At 39.8% G+C, this 12,513-nt stretch overlaps 1 protein-coding gene and 1 long non-coding RNA gene across 13 annotated transcripts in view; one reads left to right on the forward strand and one right to left on the reverse strand.

Moving 5' to 3' along the window:
- The window catches only part of LOC147584153 (uncharacterized), a 449,134-nt gene that overhangs the window by 426,976 nt on the left and 9,645 nt on the right, over positions 1-12,513 (forward strand). The gene's annotated exons all lie outside the window — the stretch shown is intronic.
- Positions 1-12,513, reverse strand: part of EBF1 (EBF transcription factor 1) — a 389,133-nt gene that overhangs the window by 13,414 nt on the left and 363,206 nt on the right. For all 12 annotated transcript variants that reach the window (XM_086705112.1, XM_086704851.1, XM_086705046.1 and 9 more), the window contains exons 12-14: positions 4,025-4,090; positions 2,886-3,063; positions 2,064-2,243 (exon numbers count right to left, since the gene is read on the reverse strand). In XM_086705112.1, coding sequence (XP_086561238.1) covers positions 2,064-2,243; positions 2,886-3,063; positions 4,025-4,090 — 424 coding nt within the window. The remainder of the gene's footprint in view (positions 1-2,063; positions 2,244-2,885; positions 3,064-4,024; positions 4,091-12,513) is intronic.

The following is a 12,513-nucleotide window of genomic DNA, read 5'->3' on the forward strand; positions in this document are numbered from 1 at the left end:
AAAATACGCTCAATAATAACACCCATTTAAATTGCAAAACTCCTGCACTGGAGGTTTGATTTTTAAATATTCGTAGACTTGAAATCCTGCTGGTTCACTGAGGAAGGCAATTAATCTCCTTGGCAAATGCGATCATTATGTGTATTTAGAGGTGGGGAGTTTGAGGGGGGTGGTTAACAGAGGAAAGGGTGAAATATAGTCAAGCAGCTCCATTTGTTATAACGTTATTAGTTATCAGCCACCACACCAGAAAGTGTGTTCACCAGTGGAATGTCTTATTTTATTTTTTATTCTGTTTGGAATTTTTCAACATGAGTGGTTTATGAATAATTAAATATTATGGAAGCAAAAATTCAAATCAGCTGGGCTTTGTGTTTATTGTTTTATTTGCATTTATGCAGATAAAACCATCCCATCTGAGAGCCTATTTGAGAATTTAATACTATATTTGTGAGCACTGAGGAAATCAATTAATGGAAATTAAATGTTGGAAGTTTCACAGTCCGACAGATGCAATCTCAGGCTGAAGTTGCTGTGCGTCTGCACCGGCTTGGGAAGACAGCAATCCAAGCCCCTAAATTGAATTGCTACCATATAGCAATTAGTTTATTGATTTAATTAAGAATGCCACCTTTTAATTTTCAGGTCATGATTGAAACATTTTCTGATTGAGTAGATGGGAGAACACCGAAATGATAGATCTATGAGAAACAACCTTTCGATGAATCAAAATCCAATGTGAAACTGGTCCCAAACACGGACTCTTGAGTAGGCAGGCATAATGTATGCAGATTTTTTGGGGAAATTATAAATGTTCAAAAAGCTGCTGATTCCAAACAGATAAAGTGGAAATATAAAATTTAGCACACACAGAGCATAAAAATTCACCCAGAAAGTAAAAGGCTCTAAGTATTACTCTCAGAAATAACCACTCTCAAAAGCCAAGAATGACCTTTCTTCTTTCAAAGGATTAGAACGCTCCACATTTCCAATATTAGAGACAGCGTGGTTTTTAGGTTTTTTGTGTTTTTTTTAGCCAAGACTCGTTTTTAAAAAATAATGAATATTCTTTCATTTAACAACACATCTTCTATCATTCCACAAATGTCTAAGAGTTTGGCCTCATTTTACAAAACAGAAGAGTTACCCACACTGTCCAAGATAAACTTGGTTATCTATGTAAAAATCGTCAGAGGCAGATAAAGAGACTGTAGAAACACAGCCCAGGACATTTTATAAGTAAAGATGCCAGTTCCCTGAGGTTCTTTAGATACAATCTAAATGTTGCACCAAAACATTCTTTAAGCTCAACTTCTTTAAGACAAGGAAGGACATGGCACCAAAAAATAATTCTTGTACATGTGTGAGTGTTTTTTTTTTCATCTTGCCAAATTATTGGAAAAAATAAAGTGGTTTTTGTTTTTGTTTTTGTTTTTTTGGTCTGTTGTTGTTATTTGTTTTTAGTACACATCAAGCACAGAGGAGAAAAATTCCAAGCATTTAAAAAAAAAAAAAAGGAGTCATATAGTCCCACTATTGGGACTATGCTGCAGTAGCAGCATAACTTATTATTATGATTCCATCATCATGATTCTTCAGGTTTACTGAACGTGCCTCTTGTGGGCCAGGCATCAGGACAAGCTCATCACATGCACGATTTTATCTCACAACAACTGTACGGGATGGGTGTTAGTTCCTTCCCCACTTTGCAGATGCGAAAACTGAGGCTTAGAGAGGAGAGAACTTGCCCCTGGCCACCGGTCAGTGACTGGTAGAAGCAGGAGTCAAACCCCTCTGCAATGGGACTTGAAGCTTGGGTCCTGGCGATGACATCACACCACTGCTTCGGGTTGCAGCACAGTTCTGGCCAAGAGGGAGACTTTGGGATGAGGAAGGTGAGGAAGGGAGGGCAGAGACAACGGCGCCTTTCACAGCATCGCCTGGGGCCCCCTTGAGTGGTGGGGGTCCTCAGACTGAGGAGACCTACACAGTGGGCCACACAGCGTGACGCCCAGTTAACCGAGCAACACGCGCAGAAGTGCAGGACACACAAGTCTACTTACTGGCGTAGGGCGAGTTGGCAGCTGAGCCGTTGAGGAAGGTCGGAGAGCCGCCCAGGTTGGACATGGCGGCAGTGCCGTACCCGTTCATGCTCGTGGTGACGGAGTTATAGTTGGTCTGCTGGGGGGTGGTGCTCGGCACGTACCCGTGTGGTGACACGCTGCTTGAGTTGCGGGTGAAACCTGAGGGGTGGGGGCGAAACCGGGATGAGGGTGGCAATCCTGGGAGCCTCGGGAAAGGAAGGGCTCTGTTTCTTGCCCCGCTGCCGCATCCCAGAGGGAAGGGCTTGGGTGATTCATGTGTGTGGGTTGGTAGTGCTAGCTCTGTGATTAAAATGGGAAGCGAGCAAAACACACATTTCTTAGGAGATCATAAATACTTAGCAGGGCCGTGAGAAGTGGCAATGCAGGGCCTATAAATTATCATTTTGGAGCAGAAATAAATCCCAATCTAAGAGATGTACCCTGGAGTTAACAGGTTCCTATTCCCTGGGCGAGGATGATGTGCTTTGGCCCCTCAGAACTTTAATTCCAACCCTCTTTGCGATCTGTCATTCATGGTTTATGGTGAAAAGTCAAATGGAGAGATGGCTAAATGCATGCCTCCTTTCTAGCCCCCGAACCAGACTGCCAGCTGCGAGCGCTATAACCCAAATTCTACAGTAATATCTGATACACAGAAACTAGGAATCTCCCCTTTCGGAAAAAGATGTTTTTAAATAAAAATTGTTTTATGCCAAATAAGTGGTAGGGGTGGGGGGTGGGGAGCACTCCGAGGTTGGGAAGGGGCAAGGAAATGGGGAGGGAGAGAAACAGGCTCCTGACCCTGATTGGTGGCCTGTGACGCCTCCGAGACATTCACAGCCAGTTGTCCACTGAAGGAATTCACGCCCATCATTCCCGCGTGGACCGAGGTGTTGGTGAGGGCCGGGAGCTGGCTGTGGTTGCGGGGGACACTGTACAGAGCCTCTGCGATGTCAGCGGCCCTCTTCAGAATAATTTCCTGCAAAGTAAAACAATACTCCATTTAGCTACCCTTAGTCATACTCCCAGGAAAACCATTTTTTCCCAGTGTTTACTATACGACAGGCCTGGTGCTCAGGGCTTCCAGTGCTCTAACTGCATTACCTTCTGCAACCTCTCAGCAAACCTGGGAAGAAGGCTCATCATAATGGGCCCATATCGCAAATGGGGGACTGAGGCTCAGAGAGAGGCCAAGAGCTCACATAAGGACACTAACCTATTAGGGATAGAGCTGGGCTTCATAACCTTGTTTGACTGACTTTGAAAGGCCATTGTCTTAGCCCCATATTACTACCCTTCCATATTACTACCCCGCATGTGACAGCATCATGGTGTCCCCCCGACCCCCACCCGGCAGCCAATAACACACAGGAACTCTGGTGGTACATACACACACACACACACACACACAGAGGCTACAACTCCTCTCCTGTACTAAAGCTAAGGGAAGGCAGTAGATAACTGTGTCCCTGAGTATTAGTGGAACTGTGTCTCCTGGACACTGATTCAAGTCACACACAAAAAAAGAGTGAATGATCGCCCAGACTCCTAGTTTCTAGAGCAATTTGACTCATATACATGGAGCTGCTCTGTGAATAGAAGCAGACAATTATAGTCAGGCCTTTTCATTCTTTTTAGGAGAGGAAATTAAACCCCCTTTTCCTCCTAAATCTGCTTGAAAACCTGAGAGGAATAAAATAAAACACTGGTAACTCTCTTCCTCAATTATGAAGTACATTCCCATGGAAAATTTGTTTTAAATGGAGTACCTATTCTCGTAAGGAAATGATTCCATTGAAAAGGTAATAAGAGATTTACAGAATAAGAAAGAACGGAATAGCCTTATGTCTCATGTCTGGATGACACGGAACTCATGCAAGTGGTTTTGTGTTTTTCGCCCTTTTTCAACACAATAAGGAATCTTCAACAGTCGCGCTCACCTGGTTGTTGTGTGGCATCCCATACAGCGCTTCCACCAGGTCTGCAGCCCTTTTGAGTATTACTTCCTGTCAAGAGAAAAGCAGATACAGTCGTCTGAGTGAAGGCCACTTGTCCTCATCTCTTCACAGGACCATGTCATAGTCCCCTCTGGCCATACTTTGTCAACACACTGTTTTAAAGGCAGTAGCTTGGGAAACCCCAGAATGCTGTTAAATCACCAATTTATCCCTGTTCACATACACACTTAATTGAGTCAAAAGGTGAGCATCATTGGTACTGCAGGATAAAATACATCACTCAATAGTCTGCCATAGGCACGATAAAGCACTCATATGTTTATTGCTGAATACAATTGCGAGGTCATTTACTAGATTACTACAATCGATGTCATTCAGTGCATGTTATGAATCCCTAAGATGTGTTTATTTAGTACTTAATTGCTTATTCCAGGAACCATGACCTTATCAGACAGGTCATTTTCGAGGGATTTCCAATCAATCTTTGGCTACTAGAAGCATGTAGCATTAAACTTCTTTTGTTTATCTCCCTTGTGTGGTAGAGCCATGACATAAGGGAGTGATGGAGTAAACTCACATTCTGGGGCAATGCACTGTTTGTCAGAGGCTCTTACAGAAGGATTCTCCTGCCCCCGGAAGCTCCCTCTGCACCAATTTTCATGACTGGCACAGTCTGTTTCTTTTACAGCAATTCTTTGCTATTTCAGTATTGTTTGTCATTTTCCCCATTTGCTCTTCATTCTCATCCTAGATATATGCTCTGCTTTTCATTCTAGTTGAAGAAAAATGTTTCCCTCTTTTCATTTAGGTAGGCTTCTGTATTTAGCTTGTATGCTTGTTTCTAATAGCACACTCTACAAAAGTGTGTGTGGTGGTAATTTTTTTCATTCAACCAAAAGAAGTCACTCTGTCTTCATTCTGACCTAATTTTCTTCATATTCATTTAAACTGGAGTATGAAGAGGAAAGTTAGGCTTGTAAAATGGAGGCTAATCAGAGAACCAAACATACAGGCATGATTATCAGAGGTGATTTGCAAGAAGATATGTTTACTTTTTTTTTTTCCTGTGGGTAAAGTTTCAAGAAGTTAAACTTTAAATATTTCACACAATAGATTTCTTCATGGAGAAGCCGTGCTATTCGATTTTCGTATACTGTAGATGCTGATCAGAAAATAGGGATATAATTACATTCATTTTGCTGTCACCATAGCCTCTTCAAAAATCCTTGAACAACTCTTGAAGTGACAAGCTTTTAGATACATATTAACATTTTTCAATTTTAAATTTTCTGTAATATAAGATAAAATAGTTGTCACACTGCAGTAACTACTTATGACATATATAATGTCCTAAATTCAAAAATGAGATAGAGGGGTTTTCACTTCTCAATAAACATTTATTGAGCCTTAAGCTGCTAGACCCCGTTTGTAAAACAGTTCAGTTATTTTTTATATAAGGAATGAAAAGCATTATATAATCAATGAGGTTTGAATCAATACATCCGAAATAACTTATTTTTTTTCCTTAATGCAAGCTACAAGATAATTTACCACTTTTTGTTTGCCGTATTGTCTGACCACACCAGTTAATAATTTACTACAGTATGGGCACACTAAACCCTATCCCCATATCAAATTCGGCCCGTGCTGCTTTCACTAAAACCTCATGGCGCTTAGGAAAGATTAAAACAAAACAGGATCAAGTTAGTTTATTTACTAAGATTTGACTTCTCTGGGTCTATGTTCATTTATTTCTTCAAATAAATATTTATGCCAGTGTTTGGATTTGGCAGAGAAGGTATTTTTCTTTCTTTTCATTTTAGGGAAAAAACAAGATGAGGTACAGTTGGAAACTGCACTTGTGAATTTCAATCTTGGAACACTATCATTGAGGACTCAGACCAGTGCTTATTTTAATTAATTACACAGAACCAGGGAGGAGGGAAGTTCAAAATAAACTCCAAGATCTTTGAAGTTTTTATAAACCTGAAAAAATTTCAGCTACTCGTGTATGCTATACAGTTTACTCTCATATATTTTTGACTATAAAGGTTTTTCAGTGACATAATCCAATTGTTTCTTTTTCTGCTTATTCAATACCCAGAGCTCTCATCACCATTTAATCCTCTGAAAATGAAACATGTGAATCTTGCTTTATGAAGTTACATCCTTCTTCTATCCACAGAGCTGGGTTATGCTTTCCCAGTAGGCACACTGCCATAGGTGGGTCATCAGCCCTGCAGCACTTCAGACCAGCAGTCTTGTAGACAGCGAACCTGGATTTCTTGCCCTGAAAGTGATTTCCTTAAATGATACCTTGCCCATTTTAAAATGTCCTTCACTGCAGTATGGACTTTGGGATTTAAGGGAGAGCCCACATTTGGTTCAGCTCTGCCATTGTGATTCAGCTTCTATTAGTTATTTCTGCAAATGGGAAGGAGAAAGGAAATTTCTGGGTCCTCTATGAGTTAGTGCAATGGACCTGCAAGGTGCTTGGATTTTGGTGACCAGAAAATTGCTCTCACCTCCATGTCATTATGCTCCCAGTGAACTAGCCCCCAAGCGTGTTTGTGTTGGGGATCTAATATATTGCCTTTCAATCAGAGCTGAGAGCCACTGAACACACAGACAGAACATGACGAGCAGGTCAGGAAAGCAATAAAGATTTTACAGAGCTGTCCAAGGTGCTAAATTTACTCAATAATGGGTTTGGCACCATAGTGTTAACCTCTCATTTACTACCAGTTTGAGGGACTAAATTGAAGTAGCTGACTTCATTTACCTTGAAATGTATATTTTATGACATTATGTAAGTAGATTGAAAGGGCACTGCAGTTTTAACAATTTAAAGGCTAAAGCATGTTTAAGATGAAACTTGAATATTTATTGTATATTGCACTTAAAGTATATAGAATGTTAAAATGTATTGATTAAATTTGTAAAAGGCATTATAAAAATGACAGGTAGTATAAAAGATGTATGCCTTTTAAAATCAAATTGATAGTGTATGCTATCTCTTCTGTGGTCACAAGTGTAATTTTTTCGCAGTTTTATATGGTAATTTGAAAAATCTGTAATTTCACATTAGGAAATGATTGAGCCTGGGATGTTAAAGAAAAAAAAAAAAAGAAATTTCCCATAAGGGGAAGAACTGGATGTTTCATATAATCTTTTGTCTCGGAAATTGTTCCTAAAGTCTTATTTTTTGTGGCATTAGGAGGAAGTATAGTATAAGGCTCCTTCCATTCTAATATGCAATTTTAATATTTCTGAAAAGAAAGAACACTTGACTAGTACTAATATCTAATTTTTCAAGGCATTTATTTGTCAGGAGAGATTTTCTCTTCTTTTCATAATGTTTAAAACATCTCCCTGCTTGCAGTTTAAAACATGAAGGTAGAGATTAGATTCTCCTAAGATAATTAATCCTATCCTTAGATTTAAAAACATATCCCATTGGGGAATAAAGAAGATAAATACTAGTATCCTAAATATTGAAAAGCCCCAGAGTCTCCTTATAGAGCTAATGCTTATTCTCCAATCTACATCCTGATTCAGACTATTTTTCTTTTCATGGCCTTGATCTCTTCTCTCTTACAGAAACAAAAAATGTTTACTCCTTGAAATGAACAACTTTCACTGATCTATTTTCCCTCACAGTTAAAACCTGGCTTCCCCTGTCCTATTATGACCATTGGTTGACGATAACGTGAGTGGGGTCTGCAAAGAAAAAAAGGGATAAGCTATTTAGAGTCTACAGAAACACTGGGGAGACTCAACTCTGAGAAATAGTTCAAGCCTAATTGTTATGGGTTTTTACTTATGTTTTGCAGCCTTTATAATAAAGATGCTGAATGGGCTGCAAAGACAGAAGGAAGATTCATCTTTATTTCCTATGTTGCAACCCCCTCAATTAGCAAATAATTTTTGAGCCTCTTGTTGCTCCAGTAGTCAACAAACTGATACTACTCTCCAGCACTTTTCAAGGCACATTATCTTCCCAGAATTAAGGTACAGGGTTCTATGGGGGTTACAAGAGATTCTCCCCATCATCTGGTCCTACCCTCTATATCCAACCTCCTCTCCCTGCACATCTGAAGAACTGCTCTCTATTCTGGTCTAGCTAGTCCTCCCTAGCCTAGAAGCAAAACATTGGCTCTTTCCCATCTCCAGACCTTCACTCCTTTTGCCTTTCCTTTATCTGGAATGCTGGCTTCATTCTGTGCCCATTCTTAACGCCTTCTCGTCCTCCAAAGCCTGGTAATGAAGGTGGTGGTGGTTTGGTAATGATAAAAATAACTGTTGTTTATTGAAAGTGGAACATTAACTCACCCAGTCTTCACAGAGAGCATCTCAGGGTACTGCCCATACCACCATTTGGCAGGTGAGGAAACTGAGACTCAGAGAGGTCAGCCAACTTTCCCTGAGTCCATATAACTGCCATTGGCTGAGCAGGGATTCACCCTCAGGTGTCAGACATCAGAGCCTGTGCTCTTGAGATTTACACTGTTCTGTCAAAACTGATTCCACCTTCACTGCAGCTTCTAATCTCTCTTATTCTAACTCTGAAAAATAGTGCTGAATATTCCATCCAGCACAGCACAGAAGTAGATGCTGCGGGGTCCTTTTGCTCTGATTTTAACTATGTTAGTCTTCATTATCCACAACTAGACTGTAGGCCCTTTGAGGCCATGAATATCTAATCATCTTCTCCAAGCCCCTAGCACAATGTTCAGCAAAACACAGGCCTTGAGAAAGTCTCGTTGAAAAGTTTATTCTAAGATAGTTACTGGTGTTTAAAAGCACATGCTTAATTTATATGATGAAATGACAAGGGCATACATTTGGCATGGTTTATAAAAGCACAAGACTTAAATTTGGTGTTCTATTTGGCTCTGGACCTCTTAATCCAATATATAAATTCCCCAAGGTCAAGTCTTGATCACTGTGGGGGGTTTTTATGCCACTTTTTTTTTTCTTTTATGAATTTGCTCTTTTACTCCTGCTGGCTTGTGCTTACATTTTGTGATTAATATAATGAATCATGTTGGGTACAGACATTATCTCAAGTTATAGACTGTTAGCAACATGAGGTTGGTCTTGATATACATCAGCCTTTTATTAACTGTTCTCTTACACCCTTAGAAATACTTAGGTATTTGCACAGTCTTAGGAACCAGGCACATCATGTCTGATATGCAGATATGGCTAATTCATCATTCTTTTGAGTTCATGAAGGTAAAATCTCTAAGGATTATTCCCCTTCCATGTGAATCTTCTCTTCAGTGTCTGCCCTCAGATATGTAGGTAAAAACTCATATTCACTGTCTACATCTAGCGTTCCAGGGTGAAGTGGAAGATTCTCTAATTGTCCAATATGGTGTCCCTTTATAAATCCAATTCAATGTTTTGAGTAATTCAAACCCAGATGAGCAGGGGATGTGGCCTGAACTTTCTCCTTCACTCAAAGCATATATTTCAGCTCATAAAGCCAGAGGAATATCCACTTACCAACACAACATTAATTTCAAATTTTAGAATCAGATTTTGAGATTCTGGGAACCCCCTTTGAAAATTAAGGCCCGGGATACTTCAGAAAATTGTGAGGACAATCTGTGCTTGGCTTTATGCTCTCTCAAGTGGGAAATGTTTTGCAGGATGTAGAAGAAAACAGAAGCTAACCTACAAAGTCAAGCCGAACTTGGGTGATTCCTGAGAAAGAAATACAATACCTTTCTGTCACTGCACATTTCCCTGACAGCTATTTATCACCAATCTTCTTTTGCTTTATCGGGGGATTCAAGATGCAATGGGCCCAAATATCGGCAACATAAAATGGAGTGGAATGGCAGAGGCTTCCCCCACCCCAGCTTAGAGGCGATAAGCATCTATCAATACAATCAGCATTAATTTCATTTGCCTTCTCACTGTAGAGTTTACCAATAGGTCCAGATTTTGAACCGTGTACTCAGCTCACGAGCCTCTAAGTTCTAGCTCTTTCCCCATTTCCTTCTGAAAGTCTGGGCGACACTGCTGATTGGAACACCTGAAAACTGAAAAATTGATTGGAAGTTTCTCACAGCCCATTTCCTGCAGAGCTGGATGTACAAAACAATAAATACTAGTTGTACTGAGAGGTAATTTCTGTGGAGGGTAGTTTTAGATCCCAACTTCCTTCGTGTTTATTCAGCCCAATGGAAAATTCCACAATGGTAGACTTTGCATTCTAAAAAATCATATAATGAGGGCAGTGAGGGAAGGAGTAAAACAAACCAAAATAATACTTGAGCCCTGTTTAGTTTTCGATCCTCTGAGACATTCCTCAAATTTTTCATTTTTCTGGTAATATGAACTCAAAATAGAGCTTACCACAGAGCATTAGAAACCTTTTGTGCCACACTTTAAGCACTCTTTACTCAGAAGCCCTATGACTGAGAAGAGTCACTTACATCTAGCATCGATATAATTAAACATGTCTCTGTTGAAAGGGGCATTCTCATTATGGCTAAGGACCACTTTAGAGTAAATTGAAATGGAAAGGAGGAGCATAGATGAGGTGTAGGTAGCAAGTGGTTATTTCTAGGGAGGCATAAAATGCCAAATGTGTAACAATTATATTTTACAACCTTGCATTCTAAAGACTTCATGGTATTTTATTATATAAGAAGCTTCAGCTGAAGCTTACTGAATGTTCTAGCACATGCACATTGCCCATATTCTTTAAAGAAAAATAAAATTCAAGCCACAATTAAAATCTGCAGAAATTTCCACAACAAAGGAATTAAATAATCTGAAAGGGTCTACTGCTATTAATACAAGAGGCATCGAAGTCCTTCTAGCCCAGTCTAAAGAAAATGTGGGGGGATTTCTGAACCTTCTCTAATTTTAAAGTTGATTTTATGTTCAGATTAAATGAGAGCACTCTTCCTTCTCAAACATATTATTATGTATCATCATGCCATGTGGCTAGAGGCACAGCAGAAAGCTTTGCCTTTGTTGCAAACATGGTATAGAAGACTTCTGAATCACATGAAATTAAAGTGGGTTGTAAGCTAAGGCAGCTATACCAACGTAAGACATACTAACTTACATGATTGACTTTTACAGTGGAAAGAAAAAGGCTGTTTTCAAGCAGCCGTTATTGCCTCAATGGAAAAAAAAAATCAATGAAAGTGAAATGAACAAGAGATTTTGTCTGAGTTGCAGTTAATACCACTGAAGAGCTATGGATAATAAAAGGTCAACAAATAAATTAGCCAGAGTGTTATGAAATGAATGATTTGGCTTATAATTTTATTGAGTGAAAATTGTTCGCTGCCTATTAGACCAGGTAATTTTTATCTGGTGCCTCAATTACTGTTCCGTAAGCAATAATATAGTTGTAAGAGCTGTTGGTTCGATCGCGTGACCTCTGAGAAGCTGGCTAGGACAGCTGACTACTATGATGGATAACTAAGCTTGGTCTCCACAAGGTGCCAAACCTCCCTTTCCTGCAAGGGGATCTCATAAAAGAAACATTACAGCTTGATTCATTTTACCAAAATGTTCGACTTTTCAAGTGTCAGCAGTTAAGTATAAATTGTGAAACCAGGTATTCCTGAGAAGAGTTATGACAATGGCTTTTCCCCCTCTTTTTGGTCTCCTGGCATTCTCTTCTAAATGGTGTCATGGTAATTGGTGAATGGGAGCCTGGGGTGCTTCCCGCCACAAATACAGTGAAAAATGGTGCCTGCACCCTTGTGAATATGACCTGCTTGGAGGTACAGAGCTGAACTTGGTAACCTCTGGCCGGCTCTTCTTATTCCAATTCATTGTACTGGTTTAAGACCGACGCTCTGGGTTAGGTCCTGCTGAGTGGCCTTGGAAATCGACTTTCTGATCAGGATAAAAGTCTCTGCTTAAAGAGAAGGCTATGGACAGAGGTGCCTTTTTCAGGGGTGGGTTGTAAAGTCAGCACATGAAACAAAAACTGCCTAGAGTCAAAATTACCCTTGAAAATCTTTTAAGTCGCCAAGGCCTGGCCTCTTAGAAACACAAAAGCCGAAAATTAACTACTTCTGTTTCTCTTTGTCTTTGGGTTGTGGCTTCCCTTTCCCTAGGGCAAAGCAGAATAAATATCTAGTTTGAAAGTCAAAGGACCATTGAGTAAACAGAGAAATTTACTGTCATACCTATGTATGTGTATATATGTGTTTGGTGTGCGTGTATACAGATGTGTATATTTATATATTTGGACAAGTACGTATAGTTAAACTTGAGTAAGTGATATATGCATGTTGGAACTATGTTGTACTTTAAGGGTATCTAAGGGAGGCAAAAATACAGTTTGCTTTGCTTCTTAAATTGTCCAACATCACCGGTTATTATATGTACCTCTAGACGAATGATAACTGTAAATTCTCAAGGCTTTACAGATGGTCCTGAGTATAACTGCAATTAAAATCCACTGCCTCGAGACTGCTGGGGCTCAG

Source organism: Puma concolor, chromosome A1 (assembly GCF_028749965.1).
Source record: "Puma concolor isolate L17-30 chromosome A1, mPumCon1.1.hap2, whole genome shotgun sequence".
NCBI lineage: Eukaryota > Metazoa > Chordata > Mammalia > Carnivora > Felidae > Puma > Puma concolor.